The sequence below is a fragment of the Thunnus thynnus genome, chromosome 1 (genome assembly GCF_963924715.1).
Source record: "Thunnus thynnus chromosome 1, fThuThy2.1, whole genome shotgun sequence".
Classification (NCBI taxonomy): Eukaryota; Metazoa; Chordata; class Actinopteri; order Scombriformes; family Scombridae; genus Thunnus; species Thunnus thynnus.
The window spans coordinates 18,944,035-18,958,269 of NC_089517.1; the positions used below are offsets into that span (position 1 = coordinate 18,944,035).

A 14,235-nucleotide genomic window follows, 5' to 3' on the forward strand; every position below is an offset into this window, starting at 1 on the left:
TATATATTATTAAATATACACCTGAACGACGACTATATGTGTTAAAGGCACTGGAAACTGTAGGTGGTCATAATGTTGCAGATAAAGAAAAGAGCCCTGATTCAGTGTGCGGGTACTTCCTGTTCATCCTTCGGGGAGCATGAATGCGTTTACATTTTCACGGCGATCCATGTGTAATTTTCTCAGGGTTTATTTAAAATAAATTTTAATTTGAATGTATTTTTTAATTCATATTTTACATTTTGCACAAGAAGTTTCCATCAGGCAGACAACTTAGTTTAATTTGACAAAACACGACTTCTGCTGTGTAGTTCAGCCAGTGGTGAAAAGTAAATACTTACATTTACTCAAGTACTGTGCTTAAGTACACTTTAATGTATTGACCATATATGTCCACTTTATGCAGCTTTAAACTTTTTACTCTCAACTACATTTATGTGACAGATGTATTTCCTGTTACTGGCAGATTTGTCACACACATATCAGCAGTTAAAATATGATGCATCATTATTTATAAAAAGAACAAACAGCATATAAACTTGTTAAAGCCTCAAACAGCCACAACAGTAAATTAAATGTTAAATAATAACAGTATTTACCTAAACTACAAATTATGCCATTAAGATTTTAATGTATTTAGATTTTTATACTTATTCATCCCCCAATTACTGGCAGCCATATTCATTTTGGTAAGAAAATAAAGTCAATTAGCGGACTTGTTGTCTTTTAAATTCTTGTCAAAATTACAGTTTTGTTGCTTATTATTACTTATATTAAAAGTCTGAACATCACCTCACATTTATGTAGCTTTAACAACAAAATAATACAGACTTAAAGGTTCACAGCTCATACAGAAATAACTGTGACTAGTGAACATTTTGTTGATACCTCTACTTTAGTAAGAAGACTTTAACTTGTAACAGTATTTCTACATTGTGTTATTCCTACTTTTACATTTACGTCGGAGAATAATCTGAATACTTCTTCATCATCACCGACAGCAGCAAAATAAATGAGAAACCCTGATATTCACCCAGTAAATCAAGACACAAGTGACGGGTTGTTTCAAGTATGTTTGATTTATTTCCAAAAAATTAGTGTCACCATAAAACATGGTACAAAGATACAGTAACAAAAGAAGCCTCTGACGTCCTTGAAAAGATTAATTTGTTTTCTTGTTTTCTTTTTTTTGTAATGAAACCATAAAGGATGCACAAACAGAGAACAGATGACGAGAATCTCAGAAAACCACAACGTCCTACATGATATATTCATTTACTTCTTTAAAAGCCCTTAAAATACTTAGAGCCTGCTTGGATAACAAAAACGTTTCCATCTCATTTTCATTACAATGGTTCATCACAAACGGGGAACAGGCCACTCAGGTATTTGCACCAGAAACAACACATTAAAAAAAAAAAAAAAAGACTTTGTTGGTCACATTAGAATTAAGGTTAGAAAAGTATACTTATGTTCAGCACATACAGTATATAAAATGAAATGTCACACAAGTATTTACAGAACAACATGAAGACACCACACTTAAAACAGTTACACTTTTAATAAAAAATAATAATTTACATTACATGAGACAAACGTGTTATGCAGAAGTCAAACAACATTCAACAAAATAGAGAAAACATCACATATTTAAATAGAAAAATGTCAGGTAATTCTTTTGAACTCACTGTGCAAACTTTTTTTTTTCATTTAATGTCTTGAGGAAATGTCGTATGTACATTGTAAGGTAATGCCTTTAGCCTCGCTGTCTGCATCTGTTAGAAAATCTATATTTGATAAGGAGTGCATACTTTAGAGCGAAGTGCAAACAAAGAGCGTTTTCATGTTGTGCATTAAAATCTCTGAGTTTTTGGCGGTTCATATGTTTCTTTTAAGCAGCAGTAACCTCTCCTCGTAGTAAAATAGAAATTCTTTATAGGCTATCCTCTATATTTTAAATTCTAAAATTGAACCCACAGTTTGAATGGCCAGTGATATTGCTTTGATCTATTTACAGCTTAAGTAGGATAACTTTTCCTTGGTAGTGCAGTGACCTAAAACATCAGCTTATCTTCGCTTTATCCCTGTCGGAGGCACAGAGGAGGGTGCTGACAGCAGAGACGGACGTGTTCGACCGACTCCAAACTGAAGCTGACCTGCAGACTGACGACAGCCTGACAGTAACAGGCAGAGAAGTGGATCCAATGATGGATGGACAGTGTTCGTCCTCCACTACCAGGCACTTTGTTAACTGTGGTCCACGAAATTAAAAGACATCTATGAGCTGAGTTGAGTGATCGCCACGTCTCTGCTCTCAACCATCTGACGCCACCTCTTGTGTTCGTAATACGATGCGACGATCTCGGTGCTCAGGCATCCGAGATGCAGTTCTGGATCTTGTCCATCCACAGCTGGGCGCTGGGTGCATCCGAAGCGCAGAAGTTGTAGACTCGCTTGCTGGTCTTCAGCTAGAAAAAGATATTTAAAAAAACAGGTCAAATGTGAAAAAGAGGGATAAAAAAAAAAAAAAGTTTTGAACTGGTAATAAAATAAACAACAGCCCACTTTCAGGGATGCAAACTCAACAGAGATGAAAAAGGACACAAAGATGTGAACCCAGTAGGGAATTAATGTAATCTTACTGCTACAAAAGTAATGTAAGAGGGACATCAGCGCCCTTAAAAAAAAACAAAAAAAGTGTATCCACTATACTATAAAGTTCAAACAAAACAAAACACAACATGCACAACAACTGATAAATCAAATGGAAAACAGCTTAAGTTATATTTTGGTAGAGAGACAGAGATTTAGACTCTGGGTGACTTCATGCTGTAGTCCAACACCAAAACAATAACAACTGTACACTAAGAGCTAAGTCACTGACCTTAAATTCATAAGAAACTACTCTGATTTCCGAAGAACTGAAATTACGGTTTTTCTCGATCTTGAAATTATGCTCCATTTCCCAAAACTCTAAACACAAATGTTTAACTGATCATCTTCAAAGACTTCAAAGAATTATCACCTTTCTGACAATGTCAACAAAAACTGAAGACGTATAAGATTCATTAAAGTAGAATTTATAGAAGAGCTGTTACATTAGATTGCTCAGGTGTTCCTAATTAAGTGGCCAGTGCGTGTAAATAGTAGTAAAATGGTGGGTGCCATATGTTAATGAGACACTAGGGAGCAACAAGAGTCATTAAAAACATACATAGTGTGTTCAATATAGAATTAATAGAAATAGAATAAGAGGATTTGTGACGTGTCATGCATGTACATAGAAAGAAAAAATATGACAGAAGAAAAATGTTCATATATATTATTAAATATACACCTGAACGACGATGCAAACTCAACAGAGATGAAAAAGGACACAAAGATGTGAACCCAGTAGGGAATTAATGTAATCTTACTGCTACAAAAGTAATGTAAGAGGGACATCAGCGCCCTCAAAAAAAACCAAAAAAAGTGTATCCACTATACTATAAAGTTCAAACAAAACAAAACACAACATGCACAACAACTGATAAATCAAATGGAAAACAGCTTAAGTTATATTTTGGTAGAGAGACACCAAAACAATAACAACTGTACACTAAGAGCTAAGTCACTGACCTTAAATTCATAAGAAACTACTCTGATTTCCGAAGAACTGAAATTACGGTTTTTCTCGATCTTGAAATTATGCTCCATTTCCCAAAACTCTAAACACAAATGTTTAACTGATCATCTTCAAAGACTTCAAAGAATTATCACCTTTCTGACAATGTCAACAAAAACTGAAGACGTATAAGATTCATTAAAGTAGAATTTATAGAAGAGCTGTTACATTAGATTGCTCAGGTGTTCCTAATTAAGTGGCCAGTGCGTGTAAATAGTAGTAAAATGGTGGGTGCCATATGTTAATGAGACACTAGGGAGCAACAAGAGTCATTAAAAACATACATAGTGTGTTCAATATAGAATTAATAGAAATAGAATAAGAGGATTTGTGACGTGTCATGCATGTAAATAGAAAGAAAAAATAAGACAGAAGAAAAATGTTCATATATATTATTAAATATACACCTGAACGACGATGCAAACTCAACAGAGATGAAAAAGGACACAAAGATGTGAACCCAGTAGGGAATTAATGTAATCTTACTGCTACAAAAGTAATGTAAGAGGGACATCAGCGCCCTTAAAAAAAAACAAAAAAAGTGTATCCACTATACTATAAAGTTCAAACAAAACAAAACACAACATGCACAACAACTGATAAATCAAATGGAAAACAGCTTAAGTTATATTTTGGTAGAGAGACAGAGATTTAGACTCTGGGTCTGTTAGCATTGTGACTTCATGCTGTAGTCCAACACCAAAACAACAACAACTGTACACTAAGAGCTAAGTCACTGACCTTAAATTCATAAGAAACTACTCTGATTTCCGAAGAACTGAAATTACGGTTTTTCTCGATCTTGAAATTATGCTCCATTTCCCAAAACTCTAAACACAAATGTTTAACTGATCATCTTCAAAGACTTCTATGTCTAAACCAAACTCTCCACTGGAAATCCGTTAAATTTTACATCTAAACCAAATTTTGCCTTCAGACTGCACATAAAAGCCAACAAATACACAAACACTATAAAACAGCTGTTATACACTGATGAGATTCAATTCAAAACATGATGAACACAATATAAAGACACAACACATGTATAATAAACATTTTGAATCCGTCAACATACTGTAGGAAAATAAACTGAAATTGAGTGAAGAAATAAATGTACTGTAAAAATATGCAACTGATAAAGGACAAATTTCCATGTATTTATGAATATAAACCAATGAGAAAAACAACAGTTTGTACATAAAGAAAGAAATCACATTTATTGTGCGTCAGGTCTTTGTGATGTGAGTCTTTGATGCATTGTTTTAAAACAAGTGAACTGACCTTGTTATCAATCCTGAGGTTCTGATTGGTCTGTGAACAGTTTTGACTCTTAGTGTTTCCTCCTGGGGGTTTGTGTGTTAATTGGGTTCCAGCTGTGATGACTTGAGTTAATGATATTGAATGCCAGCGTTTTATAAACGAGCACATGAGTGAAAACAGGGGAACGGTGTTTATAGTTTTGGGAAATGGGTGTTTTGGTAGATGGCGTCATGGTTTGGGGCATTTAGTTAATAGGCTCAGTTATAGTGTGTAAGTGATCAAGAAAAATTGTAAAAACCAGAATAAACTTATCAAACAGTAAACAAAAAGATGAAACTGGCCAAATAACCGACCACTCCTGAGACCAAACAAAGAAAAACTAATAAAATACAGACTTGGGGACCAGAGAGTCTTGAGATAGAAGAGGGAAGACTCAGAAACCTGGCTCCCAGATACCAGAGACTGTGTCATTATTGTGAAATTCACTTCCTTCTCTCGAGTCCAAAATATGACAAGATAAGAGAAACATATTACCCTAAATTTGCAGAAATATTCCAATATTTTAACACCCTTTCACAAACACAAAAAGTACCAATAATTCTGAGAAAGAATGAGAAGCAGCAAAATATGTAACAGCTTCGGAGAGGGAACAGACTAAAAGACTCAAATCTTGTACTTTTCACAGGAGGAAAGTAACACAGCGATTTTCTCTGAGCCAAAACAAGTCTGTCAACATGTCTGATATGTCGAATTGCGTCAGCACGTACAGCACGAAACTCCTAACAGAACTGCGAAAAATGGTGTGGATATGTCATACTTTCACTGAGTTTTAACCGAAAAGCTGTTCTGATCACAGTAAGTAAATTCACTCTAGTGGTTAAATCGTTTTGAATGATAATGTGAATTAGGTGCGTTTCCATCAACCGGTTTGAAGCGAATAAACAACAATATTACCTTGACGACAGAAAAACTGAGATGTCTTCAGGAATTTGATTCAACTGAGCAAGTTGTAATTATTCTCTCATGTCGGATTGCATCGGACATGCTTTATGCTATCTGGAGACGCCAGAGGACGCCAAGAGTGGAAACAGCTGATCAGTCATGTGAGTTAAAAGTTCACTTCGTCATTATTTATTCGACATATGTGTTTCCATTACTCATTTCGTGCACAAACTCTTTTTTTCAGCATTTCAAAAATCCACCTCAAGCGAGCGTAAAACGTTTTTTGCAAAAACCGAGGACGTTTTTTCAAATTTTGGTGTTTCAATTAAGCTTTTCTAATTCGATACTTCTAAATGTGCATAAAAATAGGTTAATAGAAACACGACTTTTCATTCTGCTTTCTGTTGATATTCTTGTCTTTTTCTTTTCTCCTTCTGCAATTCATGCAGTCCCGTCACTTCCTGTCCGTCCGTATCCCACTGCTCGCCTGGTCTCCAAACTTTCTTTGTTGTCTGTCCTTGTATCATGTCCTCCGATCAGGTGCAACGAGTGCTCGCAGACAGGCACGTCGGCCATCCAGTCATTTCATGTGGGCTGAATGAAATGACTGGACGGGTTTATTACAGGCCTGCCACAGCCACATATAACAGATTTTTTCTTTTTATTGTCAGAGCATTTGATTTATTGATTGCTGTCAGGATGTAAAGAGAATTTCAACAAATATAACATAAAATGCTTCTAAAATACATCACCTACTGCTTTAAACCTGTTCTACGGGATAATAGACTTCTTCGCTATAAAAGCTTTCACACTCCTGCTGATGTCACCCGGTTCATAAAAATGCAGCTTCAGGGTTGTTTGCGAACCTGAAGCTGATCAAACAAGTTTTACTCGCTCTTCATTCACCACACTTCAACACACCAAGAAGTAACTGACGAGGAAACATCTTCTTTGTTGCTTTCTTCAAACTTACAGCTGACTGAATGCGTTTGACGCCCTCTACAAGAGTGGAACAGGTCAAATAGTTAAATGGAGAGCATGAATTATTAAATCGAGAGCCCAAGTTCGTTTTTTCTCTCTCCGTGGTCTCTCTCGGGCTACGTATGTTTTCAACACTGACAGAAAGGTTCAAATGAGGCTGCGTCACATTCTGGCTTTCACACACGTTGTTTCTGCTCCACTGTATTTACACATCAGGTGTATTTTTGCCGAAGCAGCTTCCATCTTTGCAAGTGTGAAATTTAAGAAATTTATTGTAAATTGACATGAGTTAAATATTTACTGATGCCTCATGAATGCTTCATTACTTATCGACTTTGCCTTTCTGTACATACAGCAAAAGAAGTTTCTCTTTTTGTTTTTTCTCCTCCAAAGTCTGTGAAGGAGATGACAGATAAAGTTTTTTGTCTGATAACAGACACTATTCAGTAATATAAGACGTGTGCTGTGTACAGTTAAACAGGTACATCCTGAAAGGATCTGTCAACACATCAGTCATGAATGAGTTGCATCTGTTATGCTTGTAAAACTGAAAATGCAAACAAAACAACTGAACAGTATCGGTAATGTGTGACGTTCTGCTTCTGAAATGCTTTACAGACGGTGATGTAACAGAGCTGCGGTGCAACCAGAACGCAATACAGCAACATCCAGTGGACACATGGTTTAAAATGTACTCACGTCAAAGAAAGCCTTTTCACTGATATGTTTGGGAGCTCCTATAGTGGGTGTTGCAATCATCACGGACTCCACCTCCGCCAGATCGATGTGGCCTCTGCAGTTGGTGTCCTCGCCGGTGTCGTAGTACCTCATCTGTGAAGACACGGACGTTAACCTTCAGCTTGAAGATCTAGTGCTGCTTAAATAAACGTGTTGCCGCTTGTTCACCTGGTGTTTTGTGATGTCCAACACAAACCAGCGAGGCTTCCAACCTTTCAGCAGTGCTCCACGTTTATACAGGATCCCCTCATAAGACCTGCAGATTGACACAAAGTCTGGATGTAACGTCTCTGTAACTTTGGGTTATTAATGACAGTGTCAAAAGTCATCTGGATCCATATTTATATATCGGTGAAGCCAATTCCAGCATTTGTTGCACAGAAGGCAGAGACACAGAGCAAAACAAAGCCTGACTGACATGTTTCTCCATATGTACAAGAGCGACTCCGGCACTCTTTGTACATTGTGTTCTCGTTGTGTAAAGAGGCCCAACAGTGGGTAGTTGTACAACTCTGTAGTAGAAAACACCAGCAAGCTTCACGTGTTTTTTCAAGGATCTCTTCCAGAGATCTCTACTGTCATGTTTCAACTTTCTTAAAGCAATTTAAATGAAAAAAAACAGCCTCAACCTGTCAAGGAGATTCAACAAAGACAAGTTTTTACTTTTTATGTCCACAAACAGAATAATATAACAAAAAAAAAAACATAGTTGCAAACATCTGATTAGGTATTTTTACAGAAAAGTAGAATAATTTTGAGGATTGTGTGGGTTGAATGCTTCAAAAATACTAATCTATTATAACTTTTATCCATCAAAGGATTATTTGGATTGTGAAAGATGAAGATCATGTGATCTTCATCTTTAAAAGAGCAAAGAAATTTACACAAAGTACATTTTAATCATTGTTTGTCTAATTCAGGGAAAAATATCCAGATATCAGAGCCAAGAGACTGTACTTTAACCTCTCTGTAATTGTAAAAATTACACACCCAGAGTTTAACAGAGTACAGACAATCCTCACAAACATGACACACAGCATACCACTGCGCTGAGTCATCATCCAAAACTGGACCGGATTGACCCCTCGGCAGCAGTTGTAAGTGAATCAAATGTGAACTTCTTTATTTGTTCCGGGACTCAGGAAGTTCACAACCCACCTGTTCTCCTCGCTCTTTGGGGTGAACTGGTTGTAAAGTGTTGCGGCGCGACGGTTGATCCCGTTGGCTGTGGCAGTGCTGCGGTCCTCGCCGAGCCCGCTGTCTGGCAGGTGCAGCATGGAGCGCCGCTGGAAGGCCTGTAGGCTGGACGTGGGAATGAGACCTGAGATGGACACCGACTGCTTGCGGAGCTGCAAAACACACAAGATAACAAGTATGACACACAAAAGAACTGTTTTATGTCATTTAATTGTTGAAATTTGAAGCACACTCACATTTCCTTCTTGCTTGAGGTCTTCCTGAATGCTGATTCGGACTCTCTCCAGAGTGGTCTGCCATCTCTCGGGGCTCTGGTTCAGCTCACTCTCCAGCTTCTCGATGTCCTGCAGCACCAAAAACAGACAAATTTGAGTGATGATGCGAGAACTAAACAGGATAAAACTGAAGATCAAAGTTTCAGTAACAAGCTCTTACAGCGAGGAGTTTGGTGATGGCATCCGGCTGGGCGCGGCTCACGCTGCTGTAACACGGCCACACAATCCTCCTCTTGCTGTTGGAGATGGTTTCTGCCTCCTCTGAGCTCTCCAACCTCACAGCCATCATCCTCCAGTCGTAACACGGTCCGGTCGACAGAGTCTCGTCCGTGAAAAAGTCCCACTTATTCAGGCTGGGGATGCTGATGGAGGGCTTCAGAATCACCTACAAGACATAAAAGTATTATTATTCATTTGTAAAATACTGTTGCATAACTTTAAATACTAAAGAGTGTAGTTTAATGACAAAGATAATCAAAAAGCCTTCAATTTGTAATGGCCAAAAAATGTGAAATATCTGTGTGTTGTATTTCTAAGAAGATTAATCAAGAAATAGTTTGACAACAAGCCCCGCTCACTGATTTGAGAGGAAACATGAAAAGTCATCAACATAAAGGCCCTGATTACTCATAAAAAGGCTGAAAAAAGTTACAGAGCTTTGTCAAAATATATATAGACGACGAGGACGAGATGAAGACTAGGGGGCTAGGGGTCCAAAAGGGTTTGACAGCAACAGGATGTTGTCATCTGCCACAGGGTCATATAGCTGGAGTGATACTTTTTAACTCCTTTTGACCTCTGAGGCCCAGGTAGTCGGGTTGCCTCAGAGTCTGAGGCAGCTCTATTTACTGGATCCAGCTCGGCTTAACAGGACTCCAACTGGATTTGTTGCCGAAGGAGATAATTAATCAAGCCTTCAACTTGTTGGAGGTCTGATACAGGAAAGCTCAGAAATGCCCATCGTTGTATGTCGAAGAAGTTCCTGAACAGTGGACCCTGTGATGCAGCTACACACAGCTAAATAAGTGGAGAGAGAAATTGCAGGACGAACTCTTGTGTAGTCTCAATTGAAGGTTGAAGTGTTTAGTGCTGCATGAGCTAATGTTAGCTCTTTTACTTTACATTAAATAAGTAAAGTAAAAGCTCACTAAAACAATAAAATAATTAAAAACTCTGAGCCAAAACAAACCCGGGAAGACGGATGCAGCCCAACAACCAGTATGTAACCAGTAACACAGTATCAAGGAAAAGAAAAATAATGGAAAACTTCATAGACAAACATTAGACTTGAGTTCATTACATTTTTTCCACTGATGCCAGAGTTATGCATCTTGAATGAGTATGCCTTTATTACAAATGACCAATCATTAACAGATGGAAACCTGCAGTATGAAGAAAGTTACATGTTGGCTTTACAGACAATCAAAAGGTGGAAGTTCCTCACACATCATTGCTGTGCTTCCTTTAAAAGAAACTAAACAAAAAACCTGGTGTTTACACAATGAAAATGAGGGACTTTCACTATGTCAAACATAGGTACAGGTACATTCATGACTTAGGTGAGGCGTCACACCTCTACACACACTCAATGTATTTGAAATTACCAGAACAAGAAAAGGGCAGAATAAAATGGTTGATTATTTTTAAAAAAAACTGAAGAAAAACAGAGAGAAACACTCACTTCGCTCTCCGAGGGGCTGTACAGGTAGTTGAAGAAGATGGGACTCCTCCTGTGCATCCTGTTGATGCACTCCCAGATACAGATACCTCTCCGGGCCTGCTTCTCACCCTTATCATCAAACAGCAAGCCTGCAAAAAACACAAAGAACTGTGATCAAAAGCTTGTAATTCAACGGAAAGGTTCATGTGTTAAACTATACATGGGTTCATAATCTGGGGTGTCAGGTGGGTGCTAGTGGTGTCAAAGAATACGAATACATTAACTGGATATGCAGATAATGAAAATTATCCACAATGTTGCAGTAATATTTTCATCTTTCAACTTTATTTTCATCATCATATACACAACCTCCAGTTTTTACAGGACATCACGCATTATAGCCCAATAATAGTGTTTTTCACTGAACCTCTGCTCTGTTTTCACTATTCATTTCCATCCCGTGACACAACCTCCATTTAGACTCAGTTTGGACTTAGTTTTAACTTTTCTTTTTAAAGGTGGGATCCAAAAAACAAAACATGTTGGCAGCTAAACATCTAGAAATATTTATGTGGAGAATAAATTTCAGTAGAAAACTATTTAATGCAAAAAATGAAGCTGAGATGACAATTTCTAACATCTTCTAATATACACCGCACCCAATTCAGATATCAATCTGTTCAACATAATCAAACTCGATATCATTTATCAATTGCATGGCCAAATGTAAGTAAGAAAATATCAGTAAGAAAACCATTTTTACATCCATTTTTCATTCTTTGAACACAATTTTATTATCTGTGATAATATGTTATGCAACAAAGATTTGAAATTTACAACGAAACCCAAAAATTCCTGGAACTGTTAAAAAAAGTCTCATTATAAATCCTTCAGTAGTACCTTTCTAATCCCCTTCAAAGTTTTATTTGTGTTTTTCCCCTTCAAAGCACTCCCCTTGAGATGCAATATATTTGTCATTTCCTGTAGTCATCTTTTGTCACTGTCCAGAGATTTCTCCCACAAATCTTATTCCCTTTCAGTCCCAATTTTAGTTTCACCAAGCTGCATGCATGCGCTATCTAGCGGCAAACCCGACAAATGCAACCTACTCCAGCGCTATTGATGACTGTTTTGGGTCCACTCTCATGTTTTTGAGAGATTCAGTGTAGTTGCACATTTCAGATGTATTTATAGTCCTGTGTTAATGTGCTCCAGGAAGCAACAGTACTGGTGTCAATTACTGTGTGGGTGATGTGATCATAATTTCTGGGTCACAAAAAAGGTTAATTTTGAGATCTATTAGTTTTATTAACCCTATTTTCTGAGGGGACATTTCATTTTGGATGGATTGGGAGAGCTCATTTAAAGAATGTGTCACAAAATATTCAAACCTTGTGCACTAATTTATAAAGGCAAACTTTAAACTGTGTGGTTGGTTATACGAAAGATGCATACAGCCACTGGTAAGGCAGTCTTTCCCTGAAATAAAAAAAGAAAAGATAATATTAAAAAACAATCCCCTCTGGATTAGATTGTACAGGACACTGACCATGCTCCAAGCGCTCATAGTCGGAGTCCAACAGGAAGTTCTTGAAGCGGTTAGAGATGTGATGATAGGCCAGGAACTTCAGATAATACTGATTAAACTCAAACTCCAGAGGATGTTGCTCCAAAATCTGCAAAGAAATGAAAAGATGAATAAAGATAGTCAGATAGAGAGAGTGGAGGAAGAGAGACAGAGAGAGAAGGTCAGAATGTGTGTGACAGCTGGATCGTGTCCTCGTGTTGTGGCTTCACATCCCTCCAGAGCATAGATGACCAATTAAGAACAGGAAAGAACTTCTCCTGTCCTTGAGGGGGCAAAGGTTAGTGATATCATCGCCGCCAGACACAATCCAGACTGAGCCTGCAGGACTGTAGCTCCATTGTTCCCATCCAGCGGTGTGAGGTGGCCAACGAGAGAGAAGTGTTGAATATTTGAGGCCACCTGGGTCTATTGGCAAAAACAACAGCTGTTTTGGAGATGAGGCACTTCTATTTTCAGCTCTTGTCCGAACCCCCCCGCCCCCCAACCCTCCCTCCCCCAACCCCACCCCCCCCTCGTTTATAGCTCTCCAGACCCCAGGACCCCCGCCAAACTGTCGTGGCTGCCAAGACTACAGTTTCAAAAGACAAATGCAGAAACTATGTGTTGATGTAAGTGTATGGGAGTGGGTCTGTAAGACCCCAGAGACACAAAAAAAACCAGCAACATTCTCTAAAGTTAGCATTTCACAGCGGACACAGTTCTCTGGACCTCAGCTGTGCGAGCTTCATTCTTAACCCTCCACCCCCTGCCCCCCCCCTGAAATCCTGAAACCCTGAGGCACACCCAAACCCTTCCTAGAGACTCTCAATCCCCCAAAGTGCAATTTTCCACATGCTGCTCTGAACACACACTGAAATGTGAAGGGATGCTGAAACACGCGAGCGCACACAGCTCAGCGCTGATCACTGGGTTCACAGACCATCTGGGCAACAGCCTCCCTGCACACTCCCTGGTGCAATACGCTGTCGAAATTACATCTCCAGTGTTCGGAATGCAAAGTGCAAAACTAAACCAAATGTATAGATAATGACAGCTGAGCTTCTCGCCTTCTTCATTCTCTCGCCTATATTGTTTTGAGTAATGTGATGAGCTCATATAGGAAATATGAATAAGTCGTGGAGGGAAAGCGGACGTCATGTGAAGTCACGTTGCAGAGGGCAGAGATGCTTGACTGTATAGAACACCTGTGGTACAGTATTAGGGAAGGTGGGGTTAAAGCTTCACCTGGTGCACGCAGTCCAGGAACTGCAGGAAGATGGGAGTGAAGCCGCCGCCCTGGCTGCTGGGACTCAGGTTGCTCCGCTGGCTGAACTTGTGGCCGAAGGAGAGCCACTCCTTCTCCAGCAGCACCTGAAAGCCCTCCAGAGTCCGGTAGAAAGGATCACTCAGCAGCTGCACCAAAGACACCACCTGCAGAAAGAAAGACAAAAGTGAGAAGATTGAGATTTCTCACATTTCCAGTCTGTCAATCCTCAAGACAGAGAGATGTGGGAGGAAAATACAGGTCAAACTGTTTTAAAAACAGATTATTTACAATAATCCATGAACAAGAAAAAAATAGTTCTGATCTGTGGGTGTTTGGTCCTGTTACAGCCTAAAGCACACTGCTTAAGTTTTGTTTGCATTAGTTTTTTGGGGGCATTTTAAGCCTTTATTAAAGACAAATAGTGCATACACAACAGGTAATGTGGGAGAGAGAGATGGACTTGAACCAGGGAAGTTGTGGTTTATTGTTGGCATCTTAACCTCACAGTTTAGGAGACATCTTCATTTTCTTATGAGGATGTAAGCAAAACATTTATATGAATCCTCTGAGTTAGTTACACATAAAGCAGTCATCAGTTTAAAACATCAGATGATATATTGTATTGGTCGATATTAAGTTTTGTAGCCTCGTAACATCCACCATTTTTTTGGCATTTTCGCCTAT

The 14,235-nt window shown here is 38.6% G+C and overlaps 1 protein-coding gene and 1 long non-coding RNA gene across 7 annotated transcripts in view; one reads left to right on the forward strand and one right to left on the reverse strand.

Annotated features, from left to right (window-relative positions):
* Positions 1 to 1,058: 1,058 nt before the first annotated feature.
* Positions 1,059 to 14,235, reverse strand: part of sbf2 (SET binding factor 2) — a 123,424-nt gene continuing 110,247 nt past the window's right edge. For all 6 annotated transcript variants that reach the window (XM_067588632.1, XM_067588633.1, XM_067588631.1 and 3 more), the window contains 9 exons: positions 13,530 to 13,715; positions 12,267 to 12,393; positions 10,739 to 10,866; positions 9,218 to 9,442; positions 9,019 to 9,126; positions 8,744 to 8,934; positions 7,754 to 7,841; positions 7,547 to 7,678; positions 1,059 to 2,468 (listed from right to left, as the gene is read on the reverse strand). In XM_067588632.1, the coding sequence (XP_067444733.1) occupies positions 2,370 to 2,468; positions 7,547 to 7,678; positions 7,754 to 7,841; positions 8,744 to 8,934; positions 9,019 to 9,126; positions 9,218 to 9,442; positions 10,739 to 10,866; positions 12,267 to 12,393; positions 13,530 to 13,715 (1,284 nt within the window). In that variant the 3' untranslated portion in view covers positions 1,059 to 2,369. The remainder of the gene's footprint in view (positions 2,469 to 7,546; positions 7,679 to 7,753; positions 7,842 to 8,743; positions 8,935 to 9,018; positions 9,127 to 9,217; positions 9,443 to 10,738; positions 10,867 to 12,266; positions 12,394 to 13,529; positions 13,716 to 14,235) is intronic.
* Positions 5,690 to 7,577, forward strand: LOC137182441 (uncharacterized). Its single transcript, XR_010928334.1, has 3 exons — positions 5,690 to 5,779; positions 5,890 to 6,027; positions 7,466 to 7,577. It is a non-coding gene; the product is annotated as an uncharacterized lncRNA (long non-coding RNA).